The 12,807-nt window shown below is 35.5% G+C and overlaps 1 protein-coding gene across 4 annotated transcripts in view; it reads right to left on the reverse strand.

Moving 5' to 3' along the window:
• The window catches only part of ERICH3 (glutamate rich 3), a 112,275-nt gene that overhangs the window by 65,803 nt on the left and 33,665 nt on the right, over positions 1-12,807 (reverse strand). For 2 of the 4 annotated variants that reach the window (XM_088791204.1, XM_019743774.3), the window contains exons 4-6: positions 10,133-10,204; positions 8,218-8,346; positions 3,429-3,587 (exon numbers count right to left, since the gene is read on the reverse strand). In XM_088791204.1, coding sequence (XP_088647330.1) covers positions 3,429-3,587; positions 8,218-8,346; positions 10,133-10,204 — 360 coding nt within the window. Of the gene's footprint in view, positions 1-3,428; positions 3,588-8,217; positions 8,349-10,132; positions 10,205-12,807 lie in introns of those variants that run through there. The other 2 variants (XM_074334952.2, XM_019743775.3) reach the window with 2 other exon arrangements.

Below are 12,807 nucleotides of genomic sequence, written 5' to 3' on the forward strand. Positions count from 1 at the left end.
TATATTATTTGAAAGCTTAATCAACATGTATTACTTTAATGATTAAAAAGCACCAAAGTTAAAATCAATAATTACATTTTTCAGGTATATTTGAGTCTTGGAATTTTCACAAATTGATAATTTTTGTGTATCTGAGGTAGTTTTCCAAACTTTAAGGCATCTTTAATCATTTTTATCCACTTTATATCAATTTATTTGGTATGTTTTTTTAATTCATTTTCAGCCAATTTATTCTTTATTTTGAGATGCTTAAATAGTGAAAAATTATTTTTAAGAAAGGGAAGTAATTCTCCAAACATTTCTTATTATAAATAAGTAAAAGCAGGTCAAATAAAGGCAGGTATAGTCCATATTTTGATTGAAGATATTTATGTGAACAGAAAGGAATTTAAATAGTCACCAAAGAGTTTAGAATTGTTAAAATGGTTGAAATTGCAGGTGTTATTTATGTTCTTATTTTTCTTTTCCTACATTTTCCATTTTTCTGCTATGGTGTGAATTATTACTATAATGACAAATAATAAATTAAAAGAAGTGAAAATAATAAGAACAATAAAATGAATGAATCGAGAAATTGTTGGGTTTGGGGATTTTTTTTTTTTTAATTTCTAAGTAGTTATCAGTCAGTTGCATACCTTATTTGGAAATGATTTAATAATTTTTTTAAAAAATTAACAAGCTGTTCCTTCACTTTTTTAGCCCAAAGTATCTTGGATATCTTTCCATGCCAGTACAAATAATTCTACCTTATTTTTTAAAACACTCTTTAATATATTATAACATTTTTAAACAATATCCTATTAAATTCTTAGGTGTCTTCCAGTTGTTCACCATTATAATACTAAATATTTTTTCATTTATCTCTTTCCACATATGTGTGTACTCCTAGGAAAAATTCCTATATGTTAAGATGTTTGACCATGTTCATTTAAAATGTTGACAGATATTCCCATATTGCTTTCACAAATAGTTGTACCGATTTCTGTTTTTATCAATGGTGTATGAGAAACTCTCAGTTTATGGATAATCATTTTCATTCAAGTCATTATTTTTACTCAGTAGCATTTCAAGTAGCCCGTTTTTGACCAAATTGCTTTTGACTAAATCAAAGACTCTCACTCCTGATACTTAGAAAGTTCAACCTGCTTGTCTGTTGTTCCTTCAAACAGTTACCACATACATACTATATCCTTTAATCTTTAAGAAAGAAATACAAATTTAGCAGGTACTCACTACATATTCAGCAATCATGCAGACTACTATTCTTTAGGAATTTCTTGTCTGGTTTTATATTAAATCATTTTTATCATTAATGCTATCAAAAAAATTATATGTCTTTTCTGGCACTATATTTTCTCTATGTACATTATAGTATAACCTCTAATAAGTTAGAGACTTTTGTCTGCCTTGATAATTAATATAGCACCAATGCCTAGAGCAGTATCTAGTCCATAGTAAGTGCCCAATAAATATTTACTGAACGAACAGTGTAAGTTTAGCTAGTTTAAATTAATATGGGATCATTCTCAATCTTGTCAGCCATGTAAGCTACCATTAAGTGCTTATCGCTCAATCACGCACACTCCAAAACTTGAAAACAGGAAAATCAAAGGCCCTGTGTATGTTTAGTAAATAAATCCACACAGTGGCTCAGATCAGATTTGGAAAATCACTTGAAAGAAAAAATAAATAAATAAACCCTTCCTAGTCAGCAGAACTTGATTACCTGATTGATAGTATTCATATATCTAATAGGAAAATATGTCTATTGAAGTAATATAGTAAAATAATAATTATAGGAGCTTAGAAAAGAATATAATCACCTTGGCAAACACGGAAAATGCCCATCCAAGTACTATATAGGGGAGAGGAAATTTCATCCATTGGACTTTGAATATTTCTAGTCCTAATGGCCAAGTTATTCCTGGAGCATACAGAAGCTTTTAGCCAAAGACCTTTGAGTTGTCTGGTACCTTTGGCAATCCCATCCCTAAAATGAGATAGGTGCATCAAGCCATCTTAGCCTGATGCCATTGACATTCCATTCCACCATATCCCTTCATTCTGATTCCATGCTCACCAGGCAACCTTCTCATTGTGATATGGCTTCCCATGTAGGTCTGCCCATCGGAAGAAGATACACCACTTCTACAAGCTTTGATAGCTTTGATTATTTGATATCTTGTACATTAATGGTCCCTGATTATGATTTTACCCCCATTTTTGGTTTACTAGACACAAAACAATTAGTTTGTTTTGAGTTATTTTAGTTAACCTGATACAATCTCTCAGGACCTGACCATTCCTGGACACCACTTAAACGGGAAACGGCTAGGCCTTCAAAGTGGAGACCAGATGTCAACCTAATTGACTTATGACTCAGTAAGTTCCTGCCTAGCTCTACTCAGTCTTCCTCAGAAAATATGTCACCATTTTGGTTTAATTTCTCCTGCTTTCTGAGAAACTATTAAATTACCTATAATAAGGTTTGTGAAAAGTGCTATATAAGCTGAAAAGCATTTAAATGATTAAAATATTAGTTATCATTTATAATTATATTCATACTTTTACTGTGAAACGCAATCATTTATTTGAATTAATTTCTTAGTGTCAAGGTTATCCATCACTTTCAGACAAAAATATCTTAATTTCATATATCTCATGTTTCCTAAAAAATGATGGAACTAAATTCACCCATTTGAACATAATGACTATTGTACTTATTACAGTTTTTTTTCTTAAGCTGGCAAATGTTTCTCCTTGGTGTCAGAAATACAAACAACACCCTGCCAAATTAATGAATATCCTAATTATTCCTTTCTGTTTAAGTAACTCCTATGTTTTACTATACCTTCTTCCTGTCCTCTATTACAATAAGCGAAAATTACCTGAGTCATAACCTTGAAAAGGAAGCAGAGGCAAGCTCCTGTGTGTGATTAATTCATCATTTTTTAAAGATGGACATTCTTTTCATTCTATATCCAACATTCTCCAGAGTCAAACTTGAAGCAATTTCATACACTGATGGTAAAGTAAGCCAGCATGCAAATGCAAACCTATTCTTGGAAAGTTTCATTTTCTAGGTTTCATGCATTTAAAATTTGGAAGCAGTCAACACTATGTCTTCTCTGATAGAAGTCACATCTGGCTATAAAAAGTTCCTCTTTGTTTTTCATACAACCCTTCAAATTAATGAACGATCACTTTATATTAATACACATCTATTCCTTACTCCCTATGCTCACTAACCCAGAAATGATAGGCCTTCTCACTAGAGTAAGATAAACAGAAGTGCACTGTAAGTGCTTAATAAGTACACGCCATAAATTTCACTAAGCAGATTAGTTAAATGTAACATCTGAATAACTGTGATCATCTCATATTCGAATCAACAATAAAAAGGTATTTCTTGGAGAAATAACATTTACCCCAATGGGAAATGGAGCTTCATTTTCCAGCAATGAGGTTTTTGATCTGGACCCCGGAGTTATCTTTGGAACAGTTCCTACTGCAGGATTACTGGGAAGAGGCTGTAACCGAATTGGAGGCTGCATATTTCCTGGGGCAGTGTATGGTCGAGGGGCTGTCTAGACAATTAAGGGAAAAAAATTCCATTTAAATTAGTATCTTGACACGTTTCCAGAACCAATTAATAACCCAACAAATTGACTAGAGTAATTAATGGTGCCTTTTTACCGAACAGATTAAACTTTAATTATGTCTTTCCATTATACATACCCTTATGACCCAAAGTATTTTTTAAAACATATGGTGTGGAAGTCCTCTACATAACAAAATGCCACAATTATAGAGTATCCTAGACAAAAGAGTTGTTCTCTGTAAGGTTCCTGAGTTTCATTTACACTGTAAACTCACTGACAATACCTAATTTATGCTGCGCATGGAATGGCTTTGCTCAATTAAATGTTAAGTTGAATAATGTTCCTATTTTAGAGATCTAAATGGATATTATTGGAATGGACTCATTTCTGTTTGAATGTTTTCAACATAAATTCTACTGTGAGTCCTTTAAGTCTTAAGATTAGTGCTGAAGTACAAGCAATATGATTCAAAAAAAAAAAAAGGAAATGTGGATGCTTAACTGGAATGAATTACTATTTAGTCAACCTCTTCCTTGAAATATTAGGAAAACAAAACTGGAAAATAGTAACTGGCAACTTTGGAAAACTCCGTGTAAAAATGGAGATGTTTTGCAGGCTGGCTATTTCCCATTTGCCCCTCTTCTCTGCCTTCTTTGCCCCACTCTGGCCTCTGGGGGTCATTTCCTTATGGACCACACCAACTAACTTGAGGATTCCAGTTAGATTTGGCCAATGAAAGGCACTGGCCCGAGATCAAAAGACAGGAAGGAATGAGATTTGAGGCTTATTTCTCCTGGACGCTTCTCACAAAGATTGTGACGCGCCAGCTGTGCCCCTCTGCCAAAGCCCACAGCTCCTGTCAGGACGTCCTCTCCTAGCTTCCAAGTACTGCCCATTGGTTCTCGTATGCAATCCCTCCCTCTCCCCCTTAGGCCGAGGTGGTGTTTCTACCCATTGGGCTAATCCCAGCATGTTAAACATCCCTAGTTGGTTTTCCTTCACTCTGCCTGCATCTTTGTAAATAGTTTCTTATTAAATCCTTCCTAATTACCCTATTTGTTTGAGCCATCTGTTTATTGCTGAGACCCTGACTGATGCACTTTCTAATCAAGAATATACTGCAGAGAATACCAAAAGTGCCAGTATGGAGAATTAAAAGTGCCTTTTGGGGAACTGACAGAACATTATGAGTTTAGTATAAAGATCAGCAATGTTTGAAAAGTGGGAAAAAACAAGGCTTTTGGCCCAACTGTTTTATTACAATAAAACAGTAGAAAACACATGCATATCTGGATAACAGGGTGTGAGAAGGATAGTATATAAATGACTCATGAATAAGGCTTAATATATTGTCTGTAAAGAATTGTGAACAATATATTCAACTCTGGAAAAGTGCTCTGTACATACATGAAAAATAATACAGCAGCTTCTAGCACCAAAAATTGGTCTTCATGCCATCCCGACAACGTCATATATTGCTAAATCTCTGATTTTATTGTCCATATTTATTGTATTCCAACTATGGGCACTATGAAGAGATTAAAATGTAATTTTCAACTTCTAATGGTGACAAGACAAATAGTGCCAAATGAACCACACAAATGCTACCAGTATTAACAACAAAATACCAAAATATAATAACAACAAAATACCTGAGAACTAACAGAACTTAGAATTAAACGTTATTTTGAAGAAGCCAATGAAACTAGTAAAAATTAAAGTTTCACAGAAGCGGTTCTATTTTGCCCAAATGGACAAGCAAGAAAAGGAACTGGAGGAGCAGAGAAGAGGAATGGGAAATCTGAACATCCAAATAAGCAGAGAGCCAGTTGTGAGCCAGACATGGGAAGGGAGGCAAAGATAAGATTCCCCAATATCTGTTTTCCTTTCTTCACCAGTAATAGAATTTTTATCAGGGAACACAGCTATCACAAATAAAGACTATATTTCCCAGCAACTCTGTATAGATGTATACCTCAGTTTTGGCCAGTAAGATGTGAGCAGAAGTGATACATGAAACTTGCTGATCACACCCTTAGAGAGAAGTGTGCCCTCACTTTCCCTTCACCCCCGTCCCTCCGACTGAAATATCCACATGGTGACACACTATCTTGGCTTATGTGGATGAAGGAAGCACATAAAGTTTGGCAAATCAATGACACAAAAGGAGTCTGAGCTTTGGATGACTTTATGGAGTAGAGATGGCACAGGAGCTGAGACTCATGTATGTGTGTTGGTGTGGAAAGGGCATCCTTATGTTTAAGTCATTGTTATTTGGGGTCTCTGCACACAAATCTATAGCATGGCCGCCAATTTAGGAAACCAAGTGGATAGACTGGAACAGAATTTAAAGAAAAAGGACATAAACCTATAGGGACCCAAAAGTGAAAGGTCTTAACCCACAAAGAGAAATCAAACTAGAGGTTTCTGAACAAGGGAATCAGACCGCCCAAAAGAATTCCTTTGAACTCTGTAAAACAAATATGCCTTAAGACTCTTTGCTGTCAAATAATCCAACTGAACACAAAAACACTGAAAATCTAATGCAGGAATTCAAAAAAAGCAGATTACTATAAACTAGAACAAGATCTATTGGCGGTGGTGCTTTAAATTTTACTTCCCCACATTTGCATACAGATATCATTCAGTTAGATGAATGTGGCAGTCAAATGTTTAACTGATTACATTTATCTCTAAAAACAAATCTGCACCATTCAACTAACAGCTGTGAGCTACAAACTGTTGTAGTTCACATCAGAAGCCACCTTAAATTTGCTATATGTTAAATTGTTCATAATATATTTTCTTGGAATAAATATGGCACTGTAGCTTAACATTTTCAAAATTGTACCAGAATGTGAATTAAAATTCACTACTTGGTGATTATTCAGCTTAGCTGAGCATTTCTAATTCTTAGTAGAAGATCTCTGGGGTGACTTCTCCAAGCCTGTGCAGAGTTTTAACGGAAACAATGCAGCTAAAAGCCTATATGTTATTTTGAAAGTTTAGGTCCAATTAGTGACCAAATGCAATAGCTATTCCCTGGATGCTTTCCTTATTCACGGAAGAAGGTGGAGAGGGAAAAACAGATGGCAGTATTCCAAAAGATTATCTAAATTTCAGTGGCACTTGGAGGTCGAAAGTCAAATTTAAAGGATATGTATCCAGGTTGGGAAAACAAAAAGGAGGACTTGAATTTGTGTAGAATGGAAGCTACAATTCCAAGATGACAATAGGTATCCTTTACTGTGCAGAAGCACCACAGGGGGTGACCAAGGAAAGAATTGTGGCTTCCCAGACAGAAAGGCTTCTAACGTGCTGGTGTCAGTGTATCCTGTAATTTTTAAATTACTTTCTCATTCCTGCCACATTAAGATTTCCTGGATGTATCATAAACTACTTATTGAGGGTGTTCAACTGGAAAATTGAAAAGAAAGCCTTTCAAGGGTTTTTTCCTCTCTGAAACAGGTGGGAAGATAGAAAATAGCAATTGATTGTTTCTTTTGTTTCACCCAGGTTAAGCTTTTGAGAGTCTAGTGAATTTGCCACCTAATAAAAGAACTATTTGTGTACATATACATTTAAATGAAGCCTGGAAATACGTTCGCGACAAAGGGAAGACGGTTGCTTTTCATATCTGGAGCTGTTCACCAGGAAATGTCAAAACATATTTACCTTTTGAAAAATGTCAAATATTAACAGTATATGTGATGAACCTACTTTAACAATCTGTGAAAGCACTGTAATTTCTCTATAAATATTGTGCAATCCAAAAAAATGTTCATGCTAACAAGGAAATATGTTAGGCTACACAAAGCAAGAATAAAGATGTAATTAAGCAATTCATTTAAATCTTAAACCATCAACCTCCAGCAAATATTTTGCGGGTCTTCTCTTGTATCTACATTGTTTCAAGCTACTGTATCTTCCTTCAAGCAAATACCACCTTTAGGTTATAAATGAGTCACACTGGAATGAAAGGTCGGTGTGCAATTTTTTTAAATATGTAATTTCTGTACATTTACTTATTTTTATCTTACATGATGTGTACATATTTTTGATAAAAGAAGTACAAATATAAGTATCTGGCCCAACATGCTATACAGTACCATTCAACTTGGTACTGTAAAGCATAAATAAGCTTGACAAATAAGGTAAGAGTAGAGGGAACAGGAAGAACAAAATCCAGAGGTCAGAAAATATGTAACATGTGTGGAACAAGCAGTAGTTCAATTTTGCTAGGCTGCTAAAGGATAATTGTGGGGATAGCTAAACTGAGATAATATGGCTTAGGGTCTTAAACGTCAGGTAAAAGAGTCTGAGCTTTTCTATAGGTGACATATAGCAAGAGAAGGTATTTGGGCATGTAATAACAAGCACTCTGTACTTCAACAAAACCAATTCAGTAGTAACAAGCAAATGGATCTGACAGGGGTTGTATTGAATACAGGTGGGGCATTCAGTAGAGACAGTTGAATAGGTACAAGACTGTGTTTTCATTCAGTAGGATTCCCAGGATTATACAGACATGTACCCATAGCATTCTTTCTGAAAGTAACAAGAAATTATAGATTAATTAGTTAGGACGTGCATCACAGTGTCTAATTTGACTCACCCGTGTTATTGGACGGGTAGGTCCTTCATCAACCAGAACGCTATGGCCGCGGTTAGTCTTTGGGCCCGCCGGGGGGTGGGGAGACAGGACTGGCATGTTATTTTCCATAGACCATCTTGTGGGCTCTCCCTAGAATAAGAACGTGATTTCACAAATTGATGCATAATTAGTAATCTAGGTTAGGTTAGTACTAGGTAAGAGATACTTCATGACTGTAGAATTTCTTTCTCATTACTTGCAAAAGAGAGTGTTCCTTCCGAGGCCTATCTCGATAATCAGAAAAGGTTTCCATTGATGTACGAGGGTATCAGGTGTGGTCGTGAAAGGCAGGAAACTGAGTCTGCTTTATTCAAAGAAAGAGTTGGACTCAAAGAAGTAGCTACAGATGCAGTGTATCCTCCGTTTTAGCAACAATATTTGTTAATATGCTTTCAGGAAATCACTACAAGAGGCACAACACTCCCCACTACTCTGATCAAGAGACTACCAGACAGTATTACTTTTTCCCTTAAAAATTAATTAAATAATGCCCTAGGCAAAAGGCTTGCATTAAAAAGGCCAAAACATTGCTCTTTCACCAAGTACAGCTCTCAAGTGAAAATTGTTACAAACAAAATCATACAAGGAGAAACTGCAGTATCTATCCCAAATCTTCCAATGCTGTAACATGCCCATATATCTGTTAGTGGGTCTGGCAATCTGAGCGACAGTGGATAGCGCACTGCTTCAGGCCGTGCTAGTCACTCGTTATTTCCAGTGACCATTTTTCTCCATCAACATTTCAACAGTAAATTATAGAATCTGTAACTCAGTCCTTGATATAGCACAATATTGGCAGAGTTGAATTAACCACAAATCTCTATACACTAAACTCTTCTGATCTTGAAAAACTGACCTATCTTCTGTTATTTAACAACACTTTTGTAACAAGATTATATTTTGACCATGACAAAACAGACAGATTTGAGTCTATCAAGTAAGAGAGAAAAATGACTGTCATATACGGCAAGCCATTCTACAGAAGCTTTACAAATATTCATCAGTTTGTGAAATGGGTCTTAGGCCCCACATTTGTAATAAGACACTGAAAATGAAGAATGTATGAGTTTAAATGTCTCAAGAAATAGAGTAAAACTGCCAACCTAAACTGAAACCTTTCAAACACGTGTAATTGAATCTCTCATCCCTTGATTCAAATTTATGTATTTTATAAGTGCACTTCAAAGAAGGGTATTAAATGCAAAAATAAAAAACAAACAGGGAATTTTTAAATGCCTTGTACAAAGTATCTAAATCGTATGCTTATGTTTCCTAAGGTCCATCTTTCCTCCCATATAGTATTTTCAAGGGTCACATGTGCATGAAAATGTGTCATTGGATAATTTTTATTTTGCCCTGTTTTCCATCACATTGGGAATATCACCATCACTTTTTTTTTACCTCCTTAAGGCAAAAAGCAAAAATCCTTCAGCCTTTATCACATATCAATAAAGAAAACACAAAAGCAAAATTTCAAGCTTAAAAATAATGTTTTCAAGGTTTTTCTTTAAAGATTTGTGCGAGCTATGAGGTGAATCAAACCGCAGGCTAGGTTAGGAGCACTTTGCAAGCCTCCTCAAATATGACTTCATGGTTTCCTTTGTTTTTCAATAATGAAATACTTTTTGTGAACAATAAAAAAAAATTAAAAAAAAGATTTGTGCTTATAAAACTTATTTTGCATAGGCAGCTCCTATTTTGTCATGATCTTCTAAAATAACAGTGAACAAGATTTAGGCTTGGTGAAACCAACATCTGACTTCAGATATGAGTATCCCAAAGTAAAGTACCCCAAGCAACTTCAATAATAGCACCATTGGCATTCAAAATCATAAAATAATATTATGAAGTAAAAGAGAGTTAGGTAGCTCCTTACCTTAAGTCTCTGAATTCGCTCTTTCCTAGCTAAGGTCTCCAGTTTCTTTCTTATTTCAAGCTGATGGTAACGCTACGATAACAGGAAAGAATGGAGAAGAGAACCATATCAATTATGGCAACAAGTTTTTAAGAAGAAAATAATGCCACCAACTAACTGTATTCTCAATTACCCCTCTTGTCATTGAAATGGAGAAGAATCACCTGCTTAAAGGTGCAAGTGGGAATATAAATTGGTACTACTCTTTGAAAATCCAATTGCTAACATATATTAGACAGTTAAAAGTGTCCCTACCCTTCAACCAATAAATTTCCCTTCTAAACCTAAGAGGAAATCTGAATTAAAAAAAAAAATGTGTTATGCACAAAGATCCTGGCTGAAAGTTCTTTTGTTGTTGTCCTCATAAAAACAAACATTCAGAAGCAATATAAATCTTAAAGAGAAGAGTTACGTTTTTGGCACATCCATGTAATGGAATAGAATATAACCATTAAAATAAGGTCCATAAAGATTTTGTTTTTTTAAGACAAATGGAAAATGCATGTAATGCAGGAAAAAGGAGGATACAGAATTGCACAGAAATACAACTTAATTGATCAAGTTCATATTGTGTGGCTGTTCCCATGCTGGGAAAGTACTTCACGTGCATCATCTCGTCTTCAACAATAGTAATGGCTACGCAGTCTCATTTACAAATGAAGAAGCTGAGGCAGAGGATCGTGAACTTGCCGCACAGTTAGTCAGTGGTTGAGCTTTGGTCTTTCTTACACTAACTTCCACATATTTTTGTTTGCTTATTTTTTCATAAAACCATGTTCCTCTCAAAACATAGCAGGCTTTAATTAATGTATCAAAATAGAGAGTAAAAAGAAATGTGAGTATGTAAATAGTTATCTCTGAGAAGAGGCATTATATGTGATTATTCCCCTTTTTCTACTTTGCTGTGTTTTCCAAATTTTCTGCAATATATTAGTCATATCATTGAAAACTAAACCTCATGGAAACATAAGGTGTTTATAACTCGAGTTGAAGTCCTTCAGTCATATTTGAGAGTATTTTAAAAAGTGTTTTTAAACTGTTCTTGTTCCCCTCCTGCTGCCCTGAGATCCCGCAGACTGTCATTCCCTACGTAAGTATCACCGATCCTCTTTTTCACTTTTCCCTTTCTTCTCTCCTCCTTTCCTGTTCTCTCACCCACTGATCACTAAACTTTATTAGTTTTACTATCAACCGTTTTCCATCTTCCCTTTACTTCCAACCCACTGCAGTCACCGACTCCCACCAACCCTCATCGCCATGGCTCAATCTACTTTCACCAAGACCACCAATGTCTTTGTCCTCTGGGTCAAGACTGATTTCTATCTATCCCTGCACTCATTTAATCCTTGGAAGCTTGTGAGAACCACTCTATCAGACAGTTTCCACCACTTGAAGGTTCTTTTCCAGCCCATATTGATGTTCTTGGTCTCCTGCAACGCACACACCACCCACCAAGCTAGAAACCTCGGTGTCGCTCTGGGCAATTTTTCCTTCATCCCTCCTCACTCCGTCAGTTTCACTCTTTCTCCCTCTTGCATATCTCTGAGGACAGCTGCATCTCCCCAGCATTTCTACCACTGCTGTTACCGGACACCCTCTGGCACCAGCTTCCTAATTGACCTCCTACCTCCAATGTTTTCCAGCTCATTAATCCATCTTCCACATTTTTAGCAACATCATCTTTCTAAAACAGTTCTGCTCATTTGTTTCACTTCTCTGCTGAAAGAAATGTTTCATTGCCTCATCACCTATACTCCAAACCTAGTTTGGAATTGAAAGCCCTCCAGAAACTGGGTCTCAACGTATTAAGACTGTCACTTCCTGCCACTCTTTCAACCAACCCACTGTGCAGTCTGGCCTCAGTGAGCTTTCCTTTCCACCCACAAGGTCCTTTAACACCACTGTAACTTCACTCTCTGGAATGCCCTACTCATATGATGTCTCATTCGGTCTTCAAGGTCCAGGTCCCATAGCAGGATTTCCGTGCAGCTTCCTCTGACTCTCACAAAGGCAAGTCATCAAGCCCTTCTTTTCTGAGCTGTTTGTTCCTCTCCTCTAGCATTTGATCACTTTTGACAGTATTTTTTTAAATTATATCTCACAGCTACATCACACAGCCTCATAGTTGTACATAGTAAGCCTGCAATTAATGTTTGTTGCAGGAATTAATTCATGAATATTAATACAACAGCATTAGTAAACAGCATCAGCAGAACCTAAATGTGAGACCAATGTGACAGTTTAGAGAGAAATAGTCAATTTGTTAATTAATTAATTTACATATTATAATTACATATATTACATATTGCCATTTATCTAAAATGTTTATTCCAAACTTTAATAAATACAGGAAGATGCTTAAGTAGTAATATAATTTAACAGTTATAATGTGTCAGTTATGTGAAGATTTGCAAAACCCAACATTAAGGATCAAGGCTTATATATTATAGAACTTGTGCTGACTGAGTACTTTTGAGCTAGGTAAAGATTAATTTTACACTGTACTATTTTTTCACATTAATTGTAGAATTACAACTAATATTTTTATAAGTAAATGAATTTAGAGGCCAAAAACAATGATTCTATGTAATTCATGCACACAACATAAGCACAAAATAATTTCCTAAGTTAACATA

Source organism: Rhinolophus sinicus, chromosome 14, assembly GCF_057876585.1.
Source record: "Rhinolophus sinicus isolate RSI-liver-muscle chromosome 14, RSI-T2T, whole genome shotgun sequence".
NCBI lineage: Eukaryota > Metazoa > Chordata > Mammalia > Chiroptera > Rhinolophidae > Rhinolophus > Rhinolophus sinicus.